Source organism: Crinia signifera, chromosome 2 (genome assembly GCF_055691185.1).
Source record: "Crinia signifera chromosome 2, ASM5569118v1, whole genome shotgun sequence".
NCBI classification, from domain to species: Eukaryota; Metazoa; Chordata; class Amphibia; order Anura; family Myobatrachidae; genus Crinia; species Crinia signifera.
Genome location: NC_139218.1, coordinates 365660769 through 365685974, shown reverse-complemented (window position 1 = coordinate 365685974; position 25206 = coordinate 365660769). Strand labels below are relative to the sequence as shown.

The 25206-nt window shown below is 42.5% G+C and overlaps 1 protein-coding gene across 3 annotated transcripts in view; it reads left to right on the top strand.

The window, feature by feature from the left end:
• RNF17 (ring finger protein 17) overlaps positions 1–25206 on the top strand; it is a 221197-nt gene that overhangs the window by 64534 nt on the left and 131457 nt on the right. For all 3 annotated transcript variants that reach the window (XM_083169963.1, XM_083169962.1, XM_083169961.1), the window contains 4 exons: positions 3017–3090; positions 3527–3601; positions 14514–14833; positions 24158–24220. In XM_083169963.1, the coding sequence (XP_083026089.1) occupies positions 3017–3090; positions 3527–3601; positions 14514–14833; positions 24158–24220 (532 nt within the window). The remainder of the gene's footprint in view (positions 1–3016; positions 3091–3526; positions 3602–14513; positions 14834–24157; positions 24221–25206) is intronic.

The window sequence follows — 25206 nt, the reverse complement described above, 5'->3', positions numbered from 1 at the left end:
GGTACAGCTACTGATACTGCCATTGTACTGTGTCAAATTTATAGTATGCGGTACGGCTACTGAGACTGTAACCAGTCACGTGGATACTAAACTGTGAACTATACTTAACTATCTGTGCTCATTAGATTGTTTGGGCTCTATCAACAGCCAAACACACGTCTAAGCTCCTCTTCAGAGCAGCATGTGGTACAGCTACTGATATAGTCAAGGTACTACATCCAACCCATATTACTGAGTAACTTGGGCGCAGCGCATAACCTAGCGCATATAGCAGCCAGGCCCGTACTGACAGCACAGATCCTTAAACTGTGCACCATAATCACTGATCTGTGCAAATACCCAGATGCTGCAATACACAAAATAGGGAATTTTACCCACACAATTAACCACTGCGGTGTCAAAATTGGTACTACTTACCCTAGTACAGATAGGACTCACGCTCATTGTGCGAGCAGTCTCCATATCTATAGGGAATTAACCCCTTTCAATTCTATAATTTGCCTCTAACGAGCCCTGGTCAGCATTCGCCGTAAGGCCCACTAGGCAACACATCATTAATCCAAATTGGTCCAATTGACTTACCAATTTGGAAAAGGGAGAAAAAAACTTTTTTCTGATTTTTTTCTAACTTCTTTTCAACCATCTCCAGTGCATAGCGTATATAAAAATAAGCTCACTGCCAGCTAAGGAGACGGATTTTAGTTAACGGCTATCCTATCCGAGAGTTATAGCCCCCCATTTTATAAAAATACCTAATAAAAGCTAAGTTTTATTATATAATTACCATATCACAAGAGTGCCCCAAAAACAGAGTCTTCTTTCTCTCCCCAGTTTTGTCTAATTGTTTATTTGGACTCACGGGAGCACCACCAACTGAGTAGTGTCCGTCCAATCAGGTACCCAGACACACATTTAATAGTTGGTAACAGGCAACTCAAGCCGAACCCCACACGATGGGTAGGGATCTCACTTGATTCCTCCCCCATCCCGAGTGGGGGTAACTTTGTGCGGAATCCAAACAAAACCTTTGCCCTGCAGGTCTAATATGCTCTCAGTCTAGCGTAGCCGCTCCTCTAGTATTGTTCCCCTCTTAATTCGTATGTTTTTCAACTACAGGTCGGTCATTTGGACCTCCCAGATTTAGACTTGATAGCTTCTCGGTACAGCCACAAGTTACTGCTTTCGCATAAGGAACCTGGAAGCTCTTCTAGTGGGCTCAGTAACAGTTCTTTGGGTATTCCACTTAAACTACATCTTCATCTGGCTTTTTTTCAGACTCTGTTATCTTTCAAAGGTAGTGCGTGTTTTTTTTTTTTTTTTAAACCAAGAAACAGTGTTCCCTTGATTGTTGTATTGGCTGTCGGTGGATCTTATTAAACCGATCTTAAGGGTGTTTTAGTATAACTATTTTTAGACCGAATTTAATTTATTGCGGCAATGAGTCAGATGCAGTGGAGCGACACTTTTTTATTTTCTTCCCCCTACTCTGCATATGATAGGACCATTTTTCAGGGCGTGTCCTTGTTTGCCACTTGAATTTGTTCAGTTGAAGAGGTCCCAGGTTCCTAGCAGAGGTGAAAATAGTGGTACAGAATTTGCTCACATGGTCAGTGGTGTATTTGTCCCAGATTTAAAAAAAGTAGCAGCAGGAAACGCCAGCGGTGGGAGACTTGAGTCATTAGCATTTTTTTTTTGCAAGCTGAAGTTGGACTCTGCATCAGCGTATGCTGGGATATGATGTTCCACAGCAGCTTTAATGCCAAGTGTTGTGTACCCCTGGTGTAGAACCTCCTCAGACTTAGAGGGAGCCAGTCATTCTGCAGATTAACTCTGGTTCCAGTAAAATAGCTCCAGATCATCAAAATTTCTCTTCCACGTTTGATCATTGGTGTCACCAGCGTTCATTTACTAAGCAGCGTGTTTAAATCCCCCCAAAAGACAACATCATTAATAACATCTGGGATTTTGCTATTTAATGCATTAACCCATTAAATATTTGGCATTAAACATTTTGGGAAGCCATCGTGTAGTAAATGAACATGCCTACACTACAAGCCTAAATAAACCCCACACACATTATTTTGCTTAGTTTATTGTGTAGAGCAGTGGCTCCCAAACCCTGGTCCTCAAGTACCCCCAGCAGTTCACATTTTTCAGGTCACCTGTGGATTTTTTAAATGTGACAGTTGGTGATACACAGACCACCGACAGGGTGACATGGAATGCCTGATCTGTTTGGGTTACTTAAGGACCAATGTTGCAAACCACTGGTGTAGCTAAACCTTGCACATTAAACCAGAAATTGTTCATTTTGCTTGGTCAGTCCATAAGACCTTTGTCCAGATGTCATTCATTTTCTAGCAAAGCATGACCTAGGTATTTCAAACAGTTTCTGATAGGTCTGTATATATCCAACATTCCATTACCGTTCCCATATCCACAGCATTATCACAACAACTAAATTACAAAACCATAATCTTAACACAGAATATTTTTATTATTAATATTATTACAATTTTACACATATCCTTATTACACAACTGTTGGTGCCAAGCTTGTACCCATTATATATATAACTTTATTACTACATTATTATTGATGTCAGTATGCAACTCCTGTTTTCGCATTCAGTTCCTTTTGTCCCATAATACATATATGCAAATCAAAAATTAATCACAACAAACAATTTTTTTTTCTCGAATCCTACGTAAGTGTGAGGATTTAATTTTTTATATATATATATATATATATATATATATATATATATATATATATATATATATATATATATATATATATATATAGTTCTTAGTTTGAGTACTCAAAGCACAATGTTTATTCAGAGCAACAATCAAATGGCTTGAATAGATGATGGCCCATTGCTACAGACACCCAGCAGGGGGAGCAGGCGACTATTGAATTTAGCCCAATTTTAGAATTAATTTTTCGCTTTATTTTTTCCTTTCTGATTTTCTTTTTCATTCCTATTAATTTTTTTTTTTTTTGGTGTATTAAGATTGTTGCAGATCTGAAAGTGAATTTTAATAATGAAAGCATGATTGACATTGCGAAAGCCCATCCTGATATAAGGTGAGGTTGTTTTTTGTTTTTTTTTTGCAGATAACCCTTTTGAAAATTATGTACCTGGTGCTGCAAAAAGTATTTGGCGCTAGGGAAGTCGGGTTATGTCAGTGGGGTATTCCGATAACCTGTGCCTTACATGTCCACCGTGCCTTCGTTCTTGAATCCTGTATCTTTAAATAAGACCTGTGATTGCCACGCAGAAAGCTTTTCAAATGCACTTTGCCGAAATGCCGCGGCTGCAAACCGAGAATCCTATTGCTATGGTTGTGTATTCCACTTCCATAGGATTGTTGTTAAGACGGAAATCACCGGGAAGACCACGGAGTGATCACACACATGAAAATGTTTTTTTTGGGGGGGGGGGGGGGGGGGGTGTTCTTCCTTTTAGAAGCATACTGTATTTGTGATCTTTTTTTAACCTATATTATTTCGTGTTCCATAGATTCAGTTTAAATCGCGATTTGATCTTTAAAATGTTCAAGAAGCTGGGAAACATTTGCAGTGATCGTACTCTGGAGTAAGTTTTTGTTTTATTATCTCATCCTTCACATTTTGAAACTTTTTTTTTTTTTACATTTTATTTGTCATATTAACCCTTTTGACTCCCAAGTGAATATGTCAAAATAGGTAATAAAATTGGCAAGAAAACATTTTTTTTTTTTTCACTTAGTTTTTATTTATATTTTTAAAATCTTACACGTACAGCTGACAAAAAGAGCATGTGAGCTGACATAGAAATACAAAGAAGTTACAAAAGACAAAGGTACTTATGTATTATCTGGGCTCCCATGTTAAACGCACCCCATTTTTTCATACCCCTACTATCCAACTACGCATGGAGTTGATTCTATATAGTGTGGCGAGCGCAGCGAGCCACCGTGCCCGTGGTGAGCGCAGCGAGCCCCGCGAGGGGTCGCGGTCTCATAAGAAAAACGGGAGCCCAGATATTACATAAGTACCAAGACAAATTTACATACAATACATTTACAACATTTACATCATGCAAGTCAGTCAAGTCCGGTAGAGTTCGTATGGCTACGGGCATTGGTGAGTAATACATATGGTGGTGGGTCATAGTATATATTAGGTTAGAATATTTATGGTGGGCCTGCCTTTTTAGTCGCTATGTCTTGGTGCTATTGTCTTATCCTTGCTAAGTGCCTGTTATTGGACATTTAACACAGTCTGATATAAAGTCAATCCTCCGAGTATTCTATCAAGAGTTTATCAGAAGTACCTGGAACTTTTCGTGCTCAAATAATAAAAAAAAAAAAAAAATTTTTATATATATATATATATATATATATATATATATATATATAGAGGGAGAATCAGCCTGGCACTCCCGATGCTTGAGGTACAACTGCCGCGGGTGCTCGGAGGAAACAAATTTGTAGCAGACGATTCAAACAAGCTCTGTCACTCCAGCGGTCTTTTAGTGCAAAAGGTTTTAATGTGATCCGACGTTTCGGGGCTACAACAACGCCCCTTCTTCAAGGTGTACAAAAAACAAATAACTGTGGGTGCAGGCTTACCTTATATACAGGTGTGAGTGGTGCAGGTGTGCTCCATAGCAGGGTCTGTCCGGCAGCGTGCAGCCGAACTTCCGGGTGGCGAGGGGGCGGGTGCCGGTAACCCACGTGTACTAGACGTCAGCGTGGTGTTGCGGGGCAACCACTGTGTGTATATGTTTACGGGTTGCTATGATACTGCTCACCTCCGCTCAGGCTGACTGCAGACAGACTCTGTTAGGAGAAAAGTGACAGAGATTGGTACAGCGCAATTATAATGTGCACGATCAAGTCATATGAAATACATTGCATGTATTATTGTGATCATTATGAGAAAAGAAAAATACGTGGAAAATTGTAAAAGACATTGGTTAAAAAGCATTGATTAAAAAGCAGTTAATTATGTAATTCAACAGTTTAAAGCGGGGTCAATGATGCATGCTAGTCGGAGCTTCCACTTTGTAGTCCCATTTTCTAATGGACACTGAAGTATATATCAAGCACAAGTCCTCTGTTCTTTAAATGAACATGTTGAAGGACATCCTTTCATTCAGTCCGTGGGGATTACAAGTGTTTAATATATATATCCATCTTGCTTCTTTTTTCAGCAGTTTGCCTGCTCTGTCACCACCACGTATTGAATATGGCACTTGGTCTATAACTATATGCTTTAAATCAGACAGTTTGTGTTTCTGTTCGAAGAAATGCCGGGCTACCGGTTGTTCTAAGGTTTTGCCCATGAGGGCTTGTGAAATTGCGGACCTATGGAGGGCCATTCTTTCTCTTACAGTTCTTGTGGTTTTACCCACGTATAATAATTGACAGGGGCATGATATAATATATACTACGTGTGTTGACAGGCAGTTTAGATTGTATTTTATGTGAAACTCCTGATCTCTGGAGGAGTTTTGAAACGTTTTACCTGTAATCATATGTGTGCATGTGGTGCACTTTAGACACTTGTAGCACCCTGGTCCTTTAGTGAGAAAGTTCTGTATTTGTGGCTTCTTGGTAAGTCTGGATATATCATTGTGTACCACTAGGTCTCGCAAGTTCTTGCCCCTTGTATGGCACACCATGGGTCTGGTATTTCTCATAGATGGTAAATCTTTATCCGTGGTAATTATGGGCCATAAGGCTCGGGATGCTCTAGGAATTACTGCACTGGATGTATTATATCCCGTTATCCATGGTATTGCATTTTTTTGTGTTTTTTTCTTCGGTTCTAGTAACGTTGCTCTCGGAATTTTAAGGACCTCCTCTTTTTGGATGTTTAACTGAACTTCATCATACCCCCTCTGCGCAAATTTTTGTACTTGCTTGTCAAGTTCTTGTGGGAGTAGGTTGCGGTCACTAGTAATTCGAGCTGTCCGTATCATCTGTGACCTGGGTAAAGCTGTTATTAGTGGTCTTGGGTGGTGACTGTTTCTTTTCAATAGTGTATTCTTGTCTGTCGGTTTTGAATATACCGCTGTTGTTAGTTTACCCTCTTGTATTGTCACCATGACATCCAGGTAATTCAAATTAGTGGTGGAGAACTGGTGGGTAATTTTGATGGGTGATGGACGGTTATTGATATACTGGATAAGTTCCAGCAGCGCAGGTTCTCCCCCTGTCCACAGGAGGAACAAATCGTCGATAAATCGACAATAGGCAAGGATGTGATTGGCACTGGTTGGTTGATTAAAGAACATTTGTTGCTCCTCTTGGAACATGAATGTATTGGCAAATGCTGGCGATACATTACTGCCCATTGAGCATCCTGTACGTTGTATATAAAACTCATTGTCAAATAGAAAATAATTTCTTTTTAGAGTTAATTCAAGAAGGGTGACAAATAAATCTATGTCCACACTTGTTATTTTCTCTTGTTTAAGAAACTCCTTCATGGCCTGCAAGCCTGTGCTGTGTGGAATGGTTGTATACAAGCTGCATACATCCATAACGCAGATTATGGTCCCCTCTGGTACTGTCCCGACTCCATTGATTTTATTGAGAAAGTCCGTTGTATCTTTTATGTATGATTTTTGTTTGATGATTAACGGTTGTAAAATGCCGTCCAGAAATTGAGATACCGGTTGATACAATGAGTCTTGTGCAGATATAATGGGGCGTCCTGGGGGTGATGTGGAGTTCTTGTGAATTTTTGGTACTGTGTACAGGATGGGTACTACCGGGTGCTGTTGTGTTAATGCAGATTTTAATTTCGCCGTAATCAACCCATCTTGTAGGGCTTTTTCCAATATTGCATCCAGCTCCTTCTTATATTCCATTGTTGGATCTTTTGGTAGTTTTGCATACGTGTTGGTATCAGCCAGTTGTTGCACTATTTCATTGCGGTAATATTCTAAGTCCAATATTACTAGTGCCCCGCCTTTGTCCGCCGGGCGGATTATTATGTCTGTGTACTTGCTCAAATCTTGTAAGGCTTGCCATTCACCTTTTGATAGGTTATAATGTTTCTTGTTGTTTTTGTTTACATCCACATACTTAGTAACAGCTTCGTCCATCAACCGGATATACGATTTAATAGAAGGATTGGTCGAGTTGGGGTCAAATTTGGACTGGGACCGGCTATTAAGAAAGTTCTGATGCGGTGACGGGATTGAGGTGTCAGGATGGTTTTGAAAATATTCTTGTAGGCGGATACTTCAGTGTCCATTAGAAAATGGGACTACAAAGTGGAAGCTCCGACTAGCATGCATCATTGACCCCGCTTTAAACTGTTGAATTACATAATTAACTGCTTTTTAATCAATGCTTTTTAACCAATGTCTTTTACAATTTTCCACGTATTTTTCTTTTCTCATAATGATCACAATAATACATGCAATGTATTTCATATGACTTGATCGTGCACATTATAATTGCGCTGTACCAATCTCTGTCACTTTTCTCCTAACAGAGTCTGTCTGCAGTCAGCCTGAGCGGAGGTGAGCAGTATCATAGCAACCCGTAAACATATACACACAGTGGTTGCCCCGCAACACCACGCTGACGTCTAGTACACGTGGGTTACCGGCACCCGCCCCCTCGCCACCCGGAAGTTCGGCTGCACGCTGCCGGACAGACCCTGCTATGGAGCACACCTGCACCACTCACACCTGTATATAAGGTAAGCCTGCACCCACAGTTATTTGTTTTTTGTACACCTTGAAGAAGGGGCGTTGTTGTAGCCCCGAAACGTCGGATCACATTAAAACCTTTTGCACTAAAAGACCGCTGGAGTGACAGAGCTTGTTTGAATCGTCTGCTATATATATATATATATATATATATATATATATATGTATATATATATTTATGATCAACTTTTTCTCTTCCTATTGTGATGTGTCTAAGTCCATTTTTACCCAATTCATTGACTCCTTTTTTACATATACATGTGTTCGTTCATCGCGCAATATTAAGTAGTGAAGTTAGTGATAAACCAATAAACAATGCCGCCCCCCCCCCCCCCTTTTTTTTTTCATTTCTTCACCTTGCCCTTTCCTTATTCTCATTGTGTTATTCTTTGTTTTATTAAATTAATACCTTATAGAAATAGTGTCAGTGTGCATATTTTGTTATATATTTATTATTTATTTTACCGTGTGCCTCGTACTCCAATAGCGCGAGGCTTTCCATCTACACCATATTGTGTCGTATTTTCTCAGTGTATTTCTGTTAACGGCTAAGTACTTCTCTTGTTCAGCTGTGTAATTGACCAGCGCTATCCATTCTTCTATCACTGGCCCGGTTTTAGCCATCCAGTATCTAGAGACTATTACCTTAGCTAAGGAGGACATACATAGTACATACATTTTTAGGCCCCAGTCTATTCTGGTATTTTCAAAAATATTCAATAAACAGCCCTTCGGCGACATTAGCTCTCTCTTAACCCCAGTGTTTATCATTATACGTATAACTTGTTCCCAGAATTCAGACACTGGTTGGCACTCCCATAGCAAGTGAAAAAATGTACCCGGGAATTTTTTGCACCTAATACAGGTTATTGAAGTCACTGCTCCATATTTAATCAATCTAGGTGATGACAAATACGCCCTGTGCAGAATAAACAGTTGGATTTGTTGTACTCTTAGGGCCTTTGTGGCCATAGTAACCATACCTAGGGCTGACTGCCAGTCCTCCTCTGATATTGGGCCCAGATTCTCTTCCCATTTGACCCTTAATTCAGTTAAGTAGTTACTTGGAGTTTCTTTTATTATTGTTTTGTATATTCTGGATACCTTCTTCCTATTACCCGATTTAATGATCTTTTTAATGGGAGATTCTTTAAAATTTGGAGGGGAATTAGCAAATGTTTGATCCAGTACACTCCTCAACTGAAGGTACCGGAAAAAATAGGTTTTTGGTATTCCAAATTCCATCTGCAATTGTGTGAATGACTTAAAGTGGGCATCTCGATATAACTGGCTAATACAGTTGACTTGAAAAGTACCCCATACCTCATTAAGTTGTAACTCTTTTAGGACCCCGAACATCCACATATCCTCGATGGGATGTTGTGGATCCATGCTTAGGTGGCCAATTATTTTATTTGCTTCTTTCCACACCTTGATAGCCTGGACTACCAAGGGGGGATCTTTCCTGAGGGTATGTCCCTGTAGTAGCCTACAGATTGGCCTCACTCCAGGGGTAGACATATTTACAAGCTCTTTTACGAGGTTACTACCTCTATCCTCTTCCAACCAATCTCTCATCTGGGATAACTGGGCCGCGATATAGTACGTTCTAAAATCTGGCAAACCCATCCCTCCTTGATCTCTATCCTTCACCATCATATCAAAGCGAATCTTAGATCTCGAATAGTTCCAGATAAATGATACAATAACACTATTGATCTTCCTAAAGATTGCACGGGGGAGATAGATTGGTGACTGTTGTACTATATATAAGATCTTCGGAAGTACAATCATCTTTATGAGGTTAACGCGCCCCACTGTTGTCAACGGTAGTCTACTCCATGTTTTGCATTTTTTCTCCAAATATACCACTAACGGTTGTATATTTAGGGAGATAAATTCTTTCGGATCTTTAGAGATCCAGTTGCCAAGGTACTTAAATTTCGGTACCCAGCTTAGTGGGATAGGATTGAGAGAAGGGGGAACACCAGTATGATTTACAGAGAGAATATGTGACTTATGCCAATTTATCCTTATACCAGAATATTCGCCAAATTGATCTATCATATCTAAAACCCTTGGTAGGTCGGCCTGATAGTCCGCTAGATAAATTAAGAGGTCGTCTGCATACAAGGAAATTATATCTGTATTTGTCCCTACTTTAAAACCCTGAATATCTAACTGATTTCTTAACAAACAGGCTAGTGGCTCTATTGCCAGGGCGAATAAAGCAGGGGATAATGGACACCCCTGCCTCGTTCCCCTAGACAACACAAACGCAGGGGATATCCATCCATTAACTGAGACCCGAGCAGAGGGCTCCGTATATAATAGCTGTATCCATTTGATGTATCTAGGGCCGAATCCCATATTCTGGAGAACTATCCAGAGATATGGCCATTCGACTACATCGAAAGCTTTTGTTGCATCAAGAGAAAGTACAGCTGATCGTTTTTTTTATCCTTAGGGGTCTGCAGATGGGTTTGCAGCTTGCGAAGATTTAGCGATGTTGTTTTACCGGGCATAAACCCGGTCTGATCCGGATGTATTATTTTTAATATATATTTATTCAGACGGGTTGCCAGGATTTTTGCCAAAATCTTGGCCTCTACATTTATTACAGATATAGGCCTATATGAATCAACCTTACTCCCATCCTTATCCTGTTTCAAGATTAGACTTATCTTCGCCTCGACCATAGATGGTGGGAGTTTATTCTCCTCGAAGCAGGACATGAATGTCTCTAATAAGAGTGGCGCAAAAAGATCTATAAACTTTTTGTACATTTCCGCTGGTATTCCATCTAGGCCCGGAGATTTACCCCTTGGCAGATCTACAATTGCCCTCCTCACCTCCTCCAAAGTCAATGGGGCTTCCAGGTCTTGTATTTCTCGATCTTCTAATACTGCGGATATATTTTTAGACACATATTCCTCTATAACCGTTGCACTCAAATTTAGTCTGGATGTGTATATAGATGTAAAATACTGTATAAATTCTTGTCCGATTTCTGGAGTTGTATATGTCTGGGTTCCATCCCCTCTCTCAATCACATTTATGCTATTGGACTGGGATTCTACTTGAGCCAAATAGGCAAGGTATTTACCTGATCTATCGGAATGCTGGTAATTCCTTTGTGTACCAAATGCCATTGCCTTTATATTCTGTACCCGTAGTGTCTCCAACCACTCACCCTGTGATTGGAGCCAATCAAGCCTGGAGGATTCACTACCATCCACTAAATATTTTATTTCGAGAGCCGTACTTTTCTTTTCTAAGTCCTGAAAATGGTCATCGTAATGACCTGTAGTGTTTTCCTATAGGAAATATAATCTTTTTTTACACTTATTTTTATTTGAATGTATGGTATTTTTTTGCATATATTTTGCACATCTCTCAGTTGGCACTCAAAGGGTTAACTGTTTTGTTCCTAACACAACAAAGCACAATTGGCTTTACAAGTATGCTGAAAGAGTAACGTAGTGCTTCAAAAAGGGTCTGCAGATCTCCATACCTTAGGGCAGGGCTGGGCAACACCGGCCCTCCAGATGTTAGTGAACTTCACATCCCAGCATGCCTTGCATCAGTTTCAGCATGGCCACATAGAAAAACTAATGCAAAGCATCCTGGGATGTGTAGTTCACTAACATCTGGAGGGCCGGTGTTGCCCAGCCCTGCCTTAGGGTCTACCCCTAAAACACAATAAGGTACAGATAAATACGAAATATGGCCCTCGCCTTTGGATATTCGGGAAAGTTTTGATGATTGGAATAATACTTTCCTCCTTCTAATGTATAAAGATTCTTTGTCAGGTTATGTCAGTATTCTCCAGTATTTCTCCTTTTTCTTTGTTGTTCTTGCGTTTCTCATATGCGGATAAGAAAAACAAAAATGGTAATGTGTAGTACGGTTAACCATCAACTAGGTTAAATAATAGGTGGAGTACCCCACTCACAGAGATTATTTATATAAACACATAAAGGTATCTTTTAAAACATCTGGGTGGCATACCCGTACTCGCGATGTATCACGCTATACAATGCTCATCAAGGTATATTTTCTTCATAAAACTTTTTATTCAGATATCAAACCTAAAAATAGCTAGAGACTTTAGTGTGGGTTGTGTTAAATGTGGTGCCTAAAACAGTGAAATCCATATACTGCCTGTTAAGACAACCACGAATGCACTTCTCTGAAAATTAAGATAGAATGTAAATTGGTACAGAAAAGCATTACGCAACCATTCCAAAACATTCCCACTCCTTGAGTCACCCTTGAGGAAGTGAGTAAAGGACTATGCTGTGGGTAAAGAAGTCCTAACAAGTTGTTGCCCAGACTCCCCATAGCATATAGCATTTTTTTTTAAACGCCTACTGTGCTTTGAGCTGCATTTCCCCCCACTGCTACTGTATGTCACTTGCTATTCTAGGTCTGTACCGCCGGTCTGTACAGAGAATATATATAAACGTTCACGTCAGTCCCTGCCCCAGTGGAGCTTACAGTCTATGTTCCCTACCACATATACACACACACTCATTCATTTTAGGGTTAATTTTGTAGGGAGCCAAATAACCTACCAGTATATTTTTGGAATATGGGCAGAAACCGGAGTAAACCCATGCAAATACAAGGAGAATATACAAACTCTGCACAGTTAGGGCCATGGTGATGCTAACCATTACACCATCCGTACTGCCCATAACGCCGGATTATCTACCCCCACAGGTTTTTACTGCTAGGGATCCAGCACCAGAAGTTTGTGGCCCTTTCCTTAACCCTTCACTGCTTTCTGAAGGCCACATTTGCTGGTCCATTTGCATATACATGTTGGACCATGTCCTTCGCCATTGGCCTTCATTCTGACCATGATTTTGTCCAACGTTCATGGAAAATTGTTTGGTATCTTAGTGATTAACGCCTTTTATTCAGGTCTGGACTCCACTCCACTCATTATTCACTGACACATTTTAAAAGATCCACAGGTGAAGCTGGTTACTTCACTTGCAATTCTTTGTGGAGACCTGGAAACCGTTAACTGTTGGGGATCTTTCTTTGAGGACCAAGGTTGAGAACCACTGTGTTAAATGATAAGAAAGGTATTTCAAGAGTGTGATGATTTTAACCCATTCAAATGGGATAGCCATCATCAATTAAGAGGGAAGTCCAGGAACGGAGCATTATGTCCCACCTTGGGTCTAAAAAAACAATAGCTGAATCGCACCACTTAGTTTTTAGCAGGTTGTCTCCCACATAGAGATCTGTGTAGTGTCTCCTTTCCCCAGGCAGAGAGCCCTCTAACTCTCAGTCTAGTAGCCTTTTCACAAACTCACACAAGTGGAGGCACTGATTAGCCTTCCATGAGGCTAACAGCCCAAAGACCCAAACTGGGCCTAATGGATGGTGAACCCACCCTCTCTTCAACCATCCAACCCCAGGACCCTATACCGGTTCTTATAAAGAGCCCAATAGCTCACAGCAGAACCAACATATTTCCTGAGGATTTAAAACACGTGTTAGAACCCTGGGGGAAATATACCTGCCTTCCATTACTATATCAGTGACCCTGTCACTATCTATATATAGGGGGGGGGGGGGGTCTCAGAAGGCTACTTCTTTCAGGCTCGCTGAATAACTCGAGTGCTTTCCCTATCAATGTGTTGCTCAGGGTGATCTGGGTGCTTCTCGCTTCTTAGATCCTTCTCCAGGGTCGACCAGTCAAAATACATTCTGACAACGTGACCGAGGTCGCTTACCTCAACCGCCAGGGGGCACATGCAGTCGCAGTGCCATGAAGGATATCAGGATCTTGAACTTGGCTGAACGATATCTCCCTACCCGGTTAGCAGTGGTAATCCCCTGAGTGTTTCGCTTGTTTGTCAGAAGGTGGGGTCTTTTGGATATAGAACTCATGGCATCTTGCTATAACTTTCAAGATACGGTTCTCTCACTCGGGATACCGAAGTGTTCCCGGTGTACACCTTTCCTCCATTCTCCATGCTACTCAGGGTAATTTGGAATTTTAAATGGGAAGGCGCCACCGTGATCCTGGTTTCTCGAGATTGGCTGCTATGCTTGTGGTACACAGACCTCCTTACTCTATCCATTGCATTTCCTGATTTGGGGTCCCTGTCTGCATCCAAACCTCATCTGCCTCTGCTTTGATGGGGTGGCTCTTGAAACAGCTGTCCTAAGGAAAAGTTTTTGTTTTTTTCCCCTGATGTTAATCAGGACTATGCTTTGGGCAAGGAAGACTTCTTCTACCATTCTCCTGGTGTGCTACCTGGGGCCTCAGCCCTAGCTCCTTTTGCATTTTTATTTGTTGGCATTTCGTCGATCGGGCCTAGAGCTGGGCCGTAGGTTGTTCTTCCTCAAGGATATTGCAGAATGTTTTTCCAAGGAGAAATTCCCTTGTACTCAGGGCCCTCCAATCGGATCCGTTGAACCGTTGGATTCTGTTGACCTCTGGTGGCTTACGTGGAGGACACTATTCTTTGCTAAAAAAACGTAAGGCGGTCACCTTTTTTTTTTTTTTTTTTTTTTCGCCCAGACCTTTATAAGGTTTTACGCATTTGACACCTTTTGCATTTGCTGACGCAGCCTTTGAGCATAGTGTGCTTAGTGCAGTTCAGGAGCGTCCCCACTATGTCCTATAGATGTCCCACTGTGATGCCTCCTGTGTCCCTAGGGGAAGAAAATGAAAATATGATTTATGGTCTTACCTAATTAAATCTCCTCCTTTACTGTGCCTCCATAGGATGCTTCCAAGTGACACTATTTAACATTTTCCCCACAGACACCAAGTAACCTTTGATGTGAGTTCTCCTTCAAGAAACAAGGAATCTTTCGGTTTGGGTATCAAGCCAGTACATAGTGGTTCCATGCTACATGTTGCAGAGTACGAAGCCAAAGTCTTGGAGGAACAATTACAAATTGATATGGGACATGAACTAAAAGAGAAAAATAAAATGGAAACAAATAATCAACAGAGTTCAACGACTAACCATGTTGGTCTTCAGAAATCAAAATTATTGCCAGTAAAAAAATCTGCTTCTCTGCAACCCAGTTCTAGTCCTGACGTCATCATAGAAGAAGTTATCGAGGATGACCAAGTTTGTAAGTTTTTGTTTTAGAAGTTTTCTCTTCAGTTAAGTTGCATTGTAAATTAATTTACATCCTCTTCACCTCAATGTCCACATATATTTAGCCTCATTGCGCATTAAAGTGTCCTTTTATATCGCTATAAGAGCAACAATCATCTTTAAATTAAACCTGGAATATCATTGGGAGGACCTAAGTGAATTATCACTAAAGGATATTGTGCTATAGTCTTTTTATTAATCAATGCATTGATACGAAGTAAGAGAAAAATCCTTTTTTGCCTAGATTATCAATTGATATTGTTATTCCTTCTGATCCACCTTGCGGAATCTCTTTTTTACCTAAGTTTATATACAAATGGAGCGTCCTTCATTCAGACGGGGGATGGTAGATTCACCAGCCGTCGGAAGGGGACATTCGTGCGTTCCCTTACAATGGAGCTCACCCCGGGTCCTCAGCGCCGGTCCCTAACGCGTTCCCCTAACTCCCGCTCCATACACCCCCCCCCCACCCCCCCAACCCTGCCTGTCTCCCTGAAGTGGAGATGGGCAGGGTTCCCGTCCCTCGCTGACGGGAGACTGGGATGTGCGTGCGTGTGCGACACTCGCGCGTCCCAGTCAGATGTAGGGTCCGCTCGCCAGTGGGGGTGGTCTGGCGAGCCCGGCGCTGGATGAGCGGTGCTACATCAGTATGTTATTTAATTAAGATAGGTCATTATTGAATTAGATATTGTGATTCCTTAACACATATGATCGCTGTATGTATGTTTTAAATGTTTTATTTTAAAAGTTTATATATTTTTATTTTTTGGGTATTTGTACATGTAAAATAAATTTTATTTAAGATAATTCTCTTGCTTAGAACACCTTTGCAGTGATTCTGTTTCCTATAACTGTAGCACAGAATCCTTCACTATAAATCGAGGATCTTTGGTTTGATTTTGATAAATAGTGCAGAATTCTTCTGTTTTTGATTTTGCTGGTTCTTTAAAAGATATTGTATGTACAACCTGCACAGGTGTACTGATTGTTTTCTGCTGCTTTTTTAGAAAAATTGTTCTTTGCCAATTGGTTTCTTTCTATATGAGAGTAAGGATATTAATATAAAAAGCGCCTGAGTTGAAAATCTTTGGTACTTAACAGAGGGGGCCTGGCTACGCTGGCAACGTACATTAGGCTATGTTGTCAGCGTAGCCTAGCCGGGTGCCCTGCTAATATGTGTGTAGTGCTTTATACTTACTTAACGTCCATCATGATCCATGCAGCGATGTCCCCGGTGCCAGCGTTCCCCTCCTCCGGCACTCGCCTCCTCCATGACACCCCGGCGACAGCGTTCCCCTCTTCCGGCAGTCACTCCCCAGCGCCAGCAATGTACGCAATTCAGTGTACTCCCGCTGGGGGAGCATCACATGGTTTCCCTGCTCCCCCAGCAGCACTACGCTAATTGTGTACATTGCTGGCACCGGGGAATAACTGCCGGGGGAGGGGAACGCTGCCATCGGGCTGTCATGGAGGAGGCGAGTGCTGGAGGAGGGGGAGCGCTGGCACCGGGGACATCGCTGCGGGGATTGTGATGGACGTTTGCCGGCCCAGAGGAGGGTAAGTATAAAACACCACACACACACACTATCAACACACATTTCACCCACTAACAGTCATATCCCCACTATCCACGTTATACCCCCAGTATCCACGTGGGCGTGGAGGTAATTGTATAAAGTGTGGCGAGCACAGCGTATCCGTGTGCACTCTCCACACTTCGGGCTCGCTGCGTTCGCCACACTTTATAGAATTAAGTCGATGCCCACGTGGATACTGAGGGTATGACGTGGATAGTGGGGATATGAACCATTGTGTATTAGCACAGGTCCTGAGTAAGTTACGTAGTTTACATAGCCAGCATACTGGTGTGTTGGTATTTTCAATACACCACTACGCAAACTACGTAATGGTGCGCCCTGCTAATACACAAGTACCAAATCCTTTTTTTTGCAGTGAACAGGCTTGAATCAGACCCATAAGCAGGACATTTGTTGACTCGCCGTGTCCCAGCAAATTTTCAGGTTTTTGCTTATGTCTGAAAGGTTTTATAATATAATACTCTAATGAATCTACAATGTAACCGCTTCATACTGAGGCTCTGACATACTGAGACTAGGGGAATTTTTCCTCTACCTCCCCCATGGCAGCCAACACCTGTGGGTTATCTCCCTTCTGGGTAGTACTTGGAAAGGAAAAAAGACATCCGGCCCCTATATAAGGCTCCTCCTCCTGGGCCTCCTTGTCTTTTTTCCTTTCCAGCAGGGTAGTGCATGGAGCAGCAGGTGAAAGAATCTGCAGGAAAGGTATATGGCTTACCCCAGCGACAAGACTGCTCTCCCCGACGCCTAGAGCGCACCGGCGGGAGGTAGAAGGTGATGCCGGCCTTCTGAGGTGAGACATACCTCGGGTGCTGCATGCCGCTTCCTAGAGGAGTAGGCTACAGGCGGCGGCGTCCTCAGGCGGCACGAGAGCTTACAGTGGTGCGCACCTGGTCCGGGTTAATCAATACGTGAGACCGGACGGACGTCATAGGGGGCGCGGCGCATAAAGATGACGCGGCGGCACACGGAAGCGCTGGAGGTTCTGTGTGCTGCTGCAAGTGCGCTGTCGCCAGTAGAGAAACCCTATACCCAGTACAGTCGACTTAAAAGTGAGTACGGCTGTTGTCCCTGTGGGGATGTTGTAACAGCATACAGTTTTTTATGCAGGGGCTAATACTATGTGTTGTTAGCAGGCTAAAAGTTTTTATTATGGAGGAGGAAAAACGGCCAGTCGTTAAGAAATCGGGGTAAGCCAACTGTAAGCCAGGTGTAAGCCTGATATAATTATGTCAGGTATAGAGTGTCGCTTTGGGCTAAAACACTCGGTGTGTGTCTTTGCTGCAGGTCAGACTCCAGTAAGGATAAAGGAGACCTTAAAGCAAAACACAAAAAACTGCATGTGGCTAAATGTTTGATGTGCACGAAGGATTTGCCAGATAATAATATTGGCAGTGTATGTGAGCAGTGTAAATCACCCTAAATACCCCTAGCCCAAATGACGGAACTGGTGGACATGCTCAGAGTTGCCCTTACTGACACATTTGTAACCAAAGAAGACCTGGTTAAAGCTACAAGCAAAAGAAGCAGGGCTGTGTTAAGTGAGGATTCTGCAGGTTCAGCAGATGAATTAGAGGCAGGAGCTCTGGCAGATGAAGAGGCGGTGATAGCTGATAAATCTGACTCAGATTTCAACCCAGATATGGTGGAAAATCTTATACTACTAATACATAAGTCTTTGGAAATAGAGGACAAACAGGAGAGTATTCTACCTCAAGATCTTTTATTCAAGGACAAAAAGAAAAAAGGGAAATGTTTTCCATTATCACAATCTCTTAAAGATGCTGTCGCAGAAGAATGGAAATTCCCAGATAAAAAGGTTTCAGTACCTTTAAAGATAAATAAAATGTACCCATTCCAGAGTGACCAGGTTTCAACATGGGAGGAACTACCTAAGGTAGATGCTGCAATAGCAAGAATTTCAAAGAAAACAACACTTCCCTTGGAAGATGCGAATATTTTTAAGGATCCTATGGAGCGGAGGATAGAGCTAGGTTTAAGGAAGCAGCATCTAACCACAGGAGCAGCTTTAAAACCAGCGGCATCTATGGCCATAACAGCAAGAGTCCTTAGAGGATGGTGTCAGCAGTTGGAAGTCGACTTACTGGATGGGATTAAAAGAGCAGAAATATTAAAAGGTGTGCAGAACATACAATTGGCAATAGAGTTTCTTTGTGAAGCTTCTATGGACTCCCTGAGGTTGGCTGCAAGGGCAAATGCCACAGCAGCAGTGGTGAGACGGGCACTTTGGCTCAAACCCTGGGCAGCCGATGTACAGTCCAAAAACAAACTACTGACACTACCTTTTTAAGGTGATTATCTATTCGGAGCTCAATTAGACGAGATAATAACAAAAATCTCGGGAGGAAAATCGGTATGGTTACCTCAGGACAGAGCGACAAAGAAAGGCACTAATACTAAGCCGTTCAAATATCAGCCTCAGGACTATAAGGAGGCTAGGGCCTATCGTCCGGGCAGAGGGTACAGAAGAGGAAATTGGTCGTCGAGATCTAATTTTCGTGGCCAAAGAGGAAGAGAGAATAGATTTTTCTCAAAACAAAATACTCAATGACGCCAGACCACAGACTGTGGGGGCCAGGCTACTTCACTTTGCAAAAATTTGGGAGAATTCTACGTCGGACAAGTGGGTCCGGGAAGTTGTAACAGAAGGTTACAAGATAGAGTTCAAAAACAGACCAGGAAGATTTTTTACAGAATCTCCAGTACCCAAGGGAAAAGCAGAAAGAGAAGCTTTACTATCCAGCCTCCAGGTCATGATACAACAGCAAGTGGTTGTGAGAGTACAGGAAGCACAGATAGGAGAAGGCTGGTACTCCCGTTTCTTTGTAGTAAGAAAAGCATCGGGAGGATTCAGAACTATACTAGATCTGAGAAGATTAAACCGGTTCATCCATGTAAGGGCATTCAAAATGGAATCGGTGAAGACAATCCTACCAGATCTAAGACAGGACATGTTCATGACAGCCATCGACTTAAAAGATACCTACCTTCATGTACCAATTTATGCAGGACATCAAAAGTTTCTACGTTTCTCCATCAACGGAATAAGCTATCAATTTACGGCACTTCCGTTTGGACTGGCAACTTCCCCAAGGACGTTCACCAAAGTCTTGGTAATTGTAATAGCAGTGCTCAGGGGACAAGGCATAATGTTGTGGCCTTATCTGGACGACATATTGATCGTAGCGAGGTCAAGAGAGAAGGCAGTCGACCATACACAGAAGGTGTTGGAATGCCTAGCGGACCACGGCTGGGTGATAAATTTGCAAAAAAGCAAACTGGTGCCGTCAAACCAAAGAGATTATTTGGGAGTGACGATCGACACAAGGTTAATGAATGTGAAATTAACCAAGGAGAGGCAACAGCAGTTGCTACGTTTCTTAAAATCGATGGTGAAAAAATCGGTAGTCTCCTCGGAGATGTGTATGAAAGCCCTGGGTCTGATGTCGGCAGCACTAGAGACTATTCCATGGTCAAGATTCCATATGAGGAAAATGCAGAACTGTTTTCTATCCCAATGGGATGGGAACAACAAGAACTTAACACAAAGAATTGTGTTAGCAAACAGAGCAAAAGAAGACTTAAGATGGTGGTCGGACGTAAACCGATTGGAGAGCGGAAAATCTTTTGCTATGGTACAACAAGTTGTAGTAACTACAGATGCCAGCCAGATAGGTTGGGGAGCAACATGCGACCAACACCTAACGCAAGGGCTATGGACAGAAAAATTTCAAGCAGCACACTCAAACTTGAGGGAAATGCGAGCGGTATATCTGGCTTGCAAAAGCCTCGACCATATCCTAAAACACAAGGAAGTGGTGATACGTTCAGACAACAGCACTGTGGTGTCTTACATAAACAGGCAAGGAGGCACAAGGAGCCAACATATGATGAAGGAAACAGAGAAATTGTCAATCTGGGCCGAAAACAATGTGGAAAGCATGTCGGCAATATTTCTGGCAGGGAAGGAGAACACCCTGGCGGACGAGCTCAGCAGGACTACATGTGTCCCAGGAGAATGGGGTCTGAACAGGGAAGTCTTCGAAACCCTGGTGGGGAAGTGGGGACTCCCGGAGGTAGATCTCATGGCCACAAAAGAAAACAGGAAAGTCCCGAAGTACTTCTCGAGGTTCAAAGACCAACAAGCATCCCAAGTAGATGCTCTAACTTGCAGCTGGCCGTTAGGGCTGGCATATGTCTTTCCGCCTCTTCCTATGATACCAAGGTTACTGAGGAAAATACAAAAAGAAAAAACAACAGTGATAGCAATATTGCCGTATTGGCCAAGGAGACCTTGGTTTCCGAAATTACTTCAGATGGCGATAGACAAACCCTGGAAGCTACCACAAATACCAGACTTGCTAATACAGGGCAAAGTACAGTGTCCACAGCCAGAGTCGTGGAACTTGACGGCGTGGCTGTTGAGGTCAGAAACCTAAAAAGAAAAGGATTCTCAGGGACAGTGATTGGCACATTGCTGAAAGCGAGAAAAGAGTCTACCTCAAAATCGTATATTATAAGGTCTGGAAGAAGTATAGTTCTTGGTGTGTGGAAAAGAAGCAATCACCAGGGGAAATTCCAGGAATACTGGAATTCTTACAAGGAGGACTAGAAAAGAGATTGTCTCTTAGCACAATAAAGGTACAGATCTCAGCATTAGCCGCTATGCTAGACAAAAATATAGCCGAGAACAAGTATGTTAAAAGGTGTATACAAGCGACAAAAAGTTAAGACCAACTTTTAAAAACCCTTTGGCGCCGTGGGACCTGAATATGGTTCTAAAAACACTCATGGACAAACCTTTTGAACCTCTAGCAGAGATTCCTCTGAAGTTTTTGAATTGGAAAGTGGCATTTCTGGTGGCCATAACCTCGGCCAGGAGGATGTCCGAATTACAGGCGTTATGGGCGGAAGAGCCTTTTCTGAACTTTTTTGAAAGTAAGGTGGTGTTACAGACGAACCCACAATTTCTACCAAAAGTAGTCTCAAATTTTCATGTAAATCAGGAAATAGTGCTTCCATCCCTCTGTGAAAATCCAGTGAATGAGAAAGAGAGAAGGTTAAACACATTAGACCTAGTAAGTGCTCTTAGAGTGTATATAGAAAGAACAAAAGACTTCAGGAAAGCAAAGAATTTATTTGTCTTATCTGAAGGATGTAGAAAAGGATCGGGAGTCTCAAAACTGACACTTGCCAGATGGATCAGAAGCTGTATTCAAGAAGCATACAAAGTGAATAACCAGGTGCTACCAACCGGGTTAAAAGTGCACTCTACGAGAGCATTAGCCACATCTTGGGCAGAAAAAGGAGAAGCGTCCATTACAGAATTATGTAAAGCAGCAGGTTGGGCATCAGCTCATACCTTTACTAGGCATTACAGAATAGATGTGATGTCCTCAGCAGATGCGAAATTCGGACGAAAGGTGCTAAGTGCAGCAATTTAGACCAATGATGGTTTATATATATAAAAAAAAATATATATATATATATATATATATATATATATATATATATATATATATAAAAAAATAATAATAAAAAAAAAACATATACCGTATATACTCGAGTATAAGCCGAGTTTTTCAGCCTTCTTTTTAGCTGAAAAAGCCCCCACTCGGCTTATACTCGAGTCAGTGCGTCCAGCCATCCATTTCAATGCCCCGGCTCCACTTTGAACACAGGTGCGGCTACGGCAACATGGCCTCTGGCCTCCTACACTATACATGTCCTCAGTGCAGGAGGCCGGCGGCCATGTTGCCGTAGCCGCGCCTTTGTTCAAAGTGGAGCCGGGCAGCGAAGTGGACGGCAGGGCAATGGCGGCGGCCGTGTACCAGTGGAGCAGTCAGCGGCGCACACCAAACCCCCTGGAATCGGAAGCTGGAGGAGGTAAGGGGCGGTTGCTCCCTCCCCCCCTCCGTGTGTGGTGTCCCAGGGGTGAGCAGGGGGATCAGCCTGTGGTGTCCCAGCCTGAGCAGCCTGTGTTGTCCCAGCCTGAGGTGTATTGTGCAGGGGGAGCCACCTGTGGTGTCCTGCTATTAGGCAGGGGGAGCTGCCTGTGGTGTCCCAGCCTGAGCAGCCTGTGTTGTCCCAAGGTGTATTGTGCAGGGGGAGCCACCTGTGGTGTCCTGCTATTAGGCAGGGGGAGCTGCCTGTGGTGTCCTGCTATTAGGCAGGGGGAGCAGCCTGTGGTGTCCTGCTATTAGGCAGGGGGAGCAGCCTGTGGTGTCCTGCTATTAGGCAGGGGGAGCAGCCTGTGGTGTCCTGCTATTAGGCAGGGGGAGCAGCCTGTGGTGTCCTGCTATTAGGCAGGGGGAGCAGCCTGTGGTGTCCTGCTATTAGGCAGGGGGAGCAGCCTGTGGTGTCCTGCTATTAGGCAGGGGGAGCAGCCTGTGGTGTCCTGCTATTAGGCAGGGGGAGCAGCCTGTGTTGTCCTGCTATTAGGCAGGGGGAGCAGCCTGTGGTGTCCTGCTATTAGGCAGGGGGAGCAGCCTGTGGTGTCCTGCTATTAGGCAGGGGGAGCAGCCTGTGGTGTCCTGCTATTAGGCAGGGGGAGCAGCCTGTGGTGTCATGCTATTATTATACAGGGAAATGTACCATTGCTGCATTTCCCACCCTAGGCTTATACTCGGGTCAATAAGTTTTCCCAGCTTTTTGTGGTAAAATTAGGTGCCTCGGCTTATATTCGGGTCGGCTTATACTCGAGTATATACGGTATGTTGAAAAAAAAAATATATATACATTGTTTATTATTTGTGATATTGGAGGAAAGCCCACCCGGTTAGTACTGCTCGGGTACCTCCCACAGGTGTTGGCTGCCATGGGGGAGGTAGAGGAAATATCAGATTGTTACCTGATAATATGTTTTCCTCTACTCCACCATGGCAGCATATATTCCCGACCCTGTGTTGTTAATTTGTTGTTATGCAATAACTGTTAGTTTATATTTAAGCTGGAGAAGTAAAGACAAGGAGGCCCAGGAGGAGGAGCCTTATATAGGGGCCGGATGTCTTTTTTCCTTTCCAAGTACTACCCAGAAGGGAGATAACCCACAGGTGTTGGCTGCCTTGGTGGAGTAGAGGAAAACATATTATCAGGTAACAATCTGATATTTTTTTAAGATGGGAGTTCCATTGAAGATGGAATGTTGCCCATAGACGATAGTAGAATCTGATTGGTTACTATGGGCCACTTCCTCTCTTCAATAGAATGCCCATCTAATACCCTGTTCTCACTGCTAGCCAAATTCCCGGGTCTAGCATGTCAACCCAGTAATTTGCCTTTTAACACAGTGTTTTTTTTTTTTTTTTCAGTGTGAATGGTTAAACTTGTGTCAAAATTCCCGGGTCTCCAACCCTGCTTTTTCCCCGGTTAGGGACCCAGGTATGTGGACATGGGTTGACCCGTTCACATTGCCAAAAAACTTATGTTAAAAGGCAAATTACCGGGTAGAACTGCTTCAGCCGGGAATTTGCCTTGGCAGTGAAAATGGGGTCCGGTGCTGCAGTCCTCAGCATTAAAATGTCAGGTAAAAGCCACGTTGTTCACACATGCAGTCTGAACACAGCATTTAGTAAACGTACTCCTAGATGTCTGAGTACACATCTGTTTTATTATCTCATTTTATAATGGCTTGATTTGTACCTATAATAATTAAATCCTGATTCATATTCATGTTCCAGATTTGATGGATCTTCAGAATGACACATTGGCCACACATAAGAAAAACAGACCTTTTCAGAGAGGTAAAATAATCTCTGGATTTATATGGGCTACATTTTTTTCTTCTAGAAAGAACTGTTGGTTATCATGGAATATATACACTTTTTTTTTTTTTTTTTAGCCATGTCTTCTGTATTCGTTTCTCAGTGACCTTTTTCTCATTCATCCATAGGGTACATTGATAGTATTAACAATGGGGGGTATAGATGTGTGATTAGGGGAGCCGGGCACACCCTCCACCAGACCCGTCTTAAGAAATGTGCCCGGGAGTGCCGGTCATATCCTCTGGAGCTCCAGATTGCTTTTATTATGTTATTTATTTACTTACTTTTGTGAGTATTGTCTGTTTCTAGCAAAAGGGTTGAGTATCCCTTTAAGATAGAGCTGCATATTCGGATTGGTTGCAGATCTGCACTTGTCAAAATTTTCTTGATTCACTCTGGGAACTCTGGTCTTTTGAGGAAACTAGTTACCGAAAGGTTCCTCCTCCTTTCCGCCATTCTATCCAGAGGGCAAAATATGGCACTTTCTAATATATCTCTGACACTGTCTGATATCTCAACAGAAATAAACACTGTATCTCTCAGTTTCAGGCAGGATTTATCCAGAGATTGCACATGCTGTCCAATCAATTCATTCAGTCATACAATGTATTTAGATAAGTGACAGTGTGGGTGTACAATGTGACAATATTGTTTCAAATAACAAAGTATAACACTCTATAACAGAACTCTGTCACTTTATGATATGAAAACCAGGAATAGACACTGTATCTCTCAGTTTCAATAAAGATTTGGCAGATGATTGCCCAGTTTGATACTTTTGTTTAATTACTACTTATGTGTATTTCTTGAGGAGATAATACAAGATATTCACTACCACACTCTAAAAGGACAGGATATGATGCTGTCCAATCAATTCATACAGCTGTACAATATATTCAGATCAGAGACAATGTGGGTATACAATGTGACAATATCGCTTGAATAGTTAATCAATTAAGGTGCTA